Source organism: Octopus bimaculoides, chromosome 12 (assembly GCF_001194135.2).
Source record: "Octopus bimaculoides isolate UCB-OBI-ISO-001 chromosome 12, ASM119413v2, whole genome shotgun sequence".
In the NCBI taxonomy this organism is placed as follows: Eukaryota; Metazoa; Mollusca; class Cephalopoda; order Octopoda; family Octopodidae; genus Octopus; species Octopus bimaculoides.
The window spans coordinates 28,351,726-28,355,743 of record NC_068992.1 but is presented as its reverse complement, the minus strand read 5'-3'; the positions used below and the strand labels follow the sequence as shown (position 1 = coordinate 28,355,743).

The 4,018-nt window shown below is 41.5% G+C and overlaps 1 protein-coding gene across 1 annotated transcript in view; it reads left to right on the top strand.

The window, feature by feature from the left end:
- The first annotated feature begins 351 nt into the window (after positions 1-351).
- LOC106882017 (neuropeptide receptor 15) overlaps positions 352-4,018 on the top strand; it is a 266,772-nt gene continuing 263,105 nt past the window's right edge. Inside the window, exon 1 of the mRNA XM_052972120.1 lies at positions 352-3,149. Within this exon, the coding sequence (XP_052828080.1) occupies positions 2,557-3,149 (593 nt within the window). The 5' untranslated portion in view covers positions 352-2,556. The remainder of the gene's footprint in view (positions 3,150-4,018) is intronic.

The window sequence follows — 4,018 nt, the reverse complement described above, 5'->3', positions numbered from 1 at the left end:
ACAACCACCACAACCACCACCACCACTATCACCACCACCACCACCACCACCACAACCATCACCACCATCGCCACCATCACCATCATCACCACCATTACCACTATCACCACCACCACCAACTCCACCACCATCATTACCATCGCAACCATCGCCACTATCGCCACCGTCTTCATCACCACCACCATCATTATTACCATCACTACCACCTCCACCGTCACCACCACCACTACAAACACTGTTGCAGCAGCCATCACTGCTGATTCTACTTCAACGGCTGCTACCGGCGGCAACCGCCATTGTTGTTATACCCCGTCCCCCACCCCCACAACCATCATCATCATCATTGTCGTCGTCGTCGTCGTCAACACCACCACCATCATTATCATCATCTCTATCACCACCACAACCACGAATACTCCTGCTACATTGTCGACACCTCCACCACCTTCTACTGCTATTTCTAGCGCCTCCACTAGTGTCCGTTCTTCATTAACATCATCACCATCATCGTCATCACCACCAATTCCATCACCCACACGTACACCATCACCACCACCACCACCATCACAACACCACCAACAACAACAACAACGCGATCGTCAGCACCAGCACCATTACAGCCATCGTCTGCAATAACAACACCATCATCGAGTGTATAGCATTGGTTCACGGATTCATCCGAACTTGTTTTTAGACGCGCGAAATCCGGGAACAGGAAATAAACTCTCGCTTTCATAACAGCAACAACAACAGGACTAGCGGTAACAACTCATAACAGCGACATTAAGAAGAAGAATAATGAACAGGCACGACAACAACAATAACAATAACAATAACAACATCGGTACTGCTGCTAATAACTTAAAAACTAAAAGAGCGATGCAGATATGAATCGATTGCCAAAGTTTTCTATCAACTTCGCTAACAACTCGACTTCAACGACAACATTACGAAGAAGCTGTGCAAAAATAACAACAACAACAGCACCGCTTACACCACTAACAACAACAACAACACAGTACAATTACGACGACGACTGTAGGATTTCGAACGAAAGGCAGGAGAATTAAATTTATTTCTTTATTGCCCACAGGGGGCTAAACATAGAGGGGACAAACAAGGACAGACAAAGGGATTAAGTCGATTACATCGACCTCAGTGCGTAACTGGTACTTATTTAATCGACCCCGAAAGGATGAAAGGCAAAGTCGGCGATTGTTAAAACATTCTATCGATACACCGTTGAGGATGTATAAAGCGTATATCTTATCTAAAACAAATATTTACATATTCGCACGCGCACACACTGATATTTAAAGCAAACCACCAAATATAGAAGCATACATATATATATATATACAAACAGATAAGTATATATACACACATTGGTAAGTATATATGCACACATGCACACGTGTATATATATATATATCGACCAGTGCTCCGGAATCTTTTTTCATTCGCGTTACACTCATTTTTTTCTCGAAATTCGGCATAACACCGAATATAACAAAAAATAGAGGGGAAAAAATTATATTCGGATTAAACACCAGTGTGCCGCGTCATACCGGTTGCGGAGCACTAAATAGACCATTTATATACAAGCACACATAATTGCATATACCTGGATAGATAGATAAATAGATAGATACACGAAACATTGTCCATATATATATGTGTATACAAAAGCAATCACGCTTATCTACCTCTCCGGAATAATCTCTGCTTGACTCATTAAAGTTCCTTTGGTGTATTTTGACAAACATACATACCCATACATACATACATACATACATACATACTTACCTACATACATACACACGCACATACACACACGTTGTTCATATACGCATACATAAATACCTGTATATGTATACACATATATATATTCATACAACATACATACATTCAAGCATATATTATAAATAACTACATACCCATACATACATACATACATACATACATACATACACACACACGTTGTTCATATATGCATACATAAATACCTGTATATGTATACACATATATATATTCATACAACATACGTACATTCAAGCTTATATTACAAATAACTACATACCCATACATGTATACATAAATGTACACATTCTTACACACACTCACTCTCTCCCGTCTTCACTCACTCACACACACACGTATGTACAGACAAAGACACCTACAATATCACCACCGACAACAACAACACCAACAACAGTAATATCAACTACCTTTTTAAACGCAAAAAGCAACTGAGCTGTTGTAAACTTTGCCAACGTCGATAACATAAGCGTGTGGCGTTTTCTGTATAACACCAAGAACAGCAACCAGTAACAACATTAGAAATAACAGCAACTCCACTTGTGACACCATCATCATCGTCATCATCATCGTCGTCGTCATCGTCAACAAATAAAAATACAACAACAGCAACTACAAAACGAGGACAACACGTTCAGCATCTTCATCACCACTATCACAAACAACAGCAATAACCAAATCATAAATACGGGAACAAGTTGTTTGTTTATGTTTCGACGATCATAACTTTTTGTAAAAATGAATCGAAACCCTCTCACGCCATTATTATCACACTCGTCTTCGTCCTCTCCTTCATCTTCATACTCATTATCATTATCATCATCATCATCATCACCATCATCATCGTTATTATTTTCATTATCAGCATCAGCATCAGCATCCTCGTCATCATCTCTGAACAACACTTTAAGCGAACTGAACGATTCCCTGGTAAAACCCTTTTTTCTGTCAGTGGCAAACAGCAGCGCCCTTCCCGAACTCGGACCGCGAGACAGAGAACCAGCCGAAAGAGGGATCGTGAGTTTAGGCGGGATTATTGCCACCAGCCTCATGTTTTTCATTATCGGAGCAACAGGATTTTTCGGTAATCTCTTGGTCATTTACTCTGTAATTAGTGACCGTAAAATGAGATCCTCCGTGACTAATTTATTAATTACGAATTTAGCACTTGCTGACCTTTCAACTTTGATTTCTGGAGTGCCGGATATCGTACTGTTTATTCTGAACCGTGGATGGCTACTGGGTGAAATACCATGTAAACTTCATCGTTTCGCTATGGTCACTAGTTTATATGTGTCCGTACTTTCATTGTGCGCCGTGTGCATCGAAAGGTAAGACGAGCATGTTCTTTTCTACTCTAGGCACAAGGCCCGAAATTTTAGGGGAGGGGGCCAGTCGATTAGATCGATCCCAGTACACAACTGGTACTTAATTTATCGACCCTGAAAGGATGAAAGAGAAAGTCGACCTCAGTGGAATTTGAACTCAGAACGTAAAGGCAGACGAAATACCACTAAGCATTTCGCCCGGCGTGCTAACGTTTCTGCCAACTCGCCGCCTTAGGAAGACGAGTATATTGACTTCATCGTGCCTGGTTCAAAGTTAATCATGTTTTGTCATGTATTGCGGGCACAATGGCGTAACCAGGGTCTGTACAACCCGAAGCAGCCCCTTCCGTATGACGTTCCACCCCCGCGACCGTCCATACAAGCTTATACAGCACACCCGAGAGTATCCATTCAATAAAAACGCTCCCCACTCCACCCACCCCATAAAAGCGAAACTACCCCCACCACCACCCCAGCACAAAAAAGACTGGGTCGGACCCCCTTCCCCCATCTACCCCTCCAACACACTAGCTACGCTACCGGTTGCGGGTCGTATAATACACAGAGACATACACACACACATACACACGCACGCACACATGCGCGGACACACACACGCATACACACACACAAGCATGCATATATGTACACACATACTCAGTTATACACACGCATTTGTATGTCCAAAACGCACATACTGATATGTACATACATGCAAACATCTTTACACACACACATACACACACACACATACACACACACACATACAGAAACACATATATATCTATATATCTATATATATATATATATATATATGCACGTGCACATACGCACCTATACATGTGCGTATACATACGTAAATAATACACATA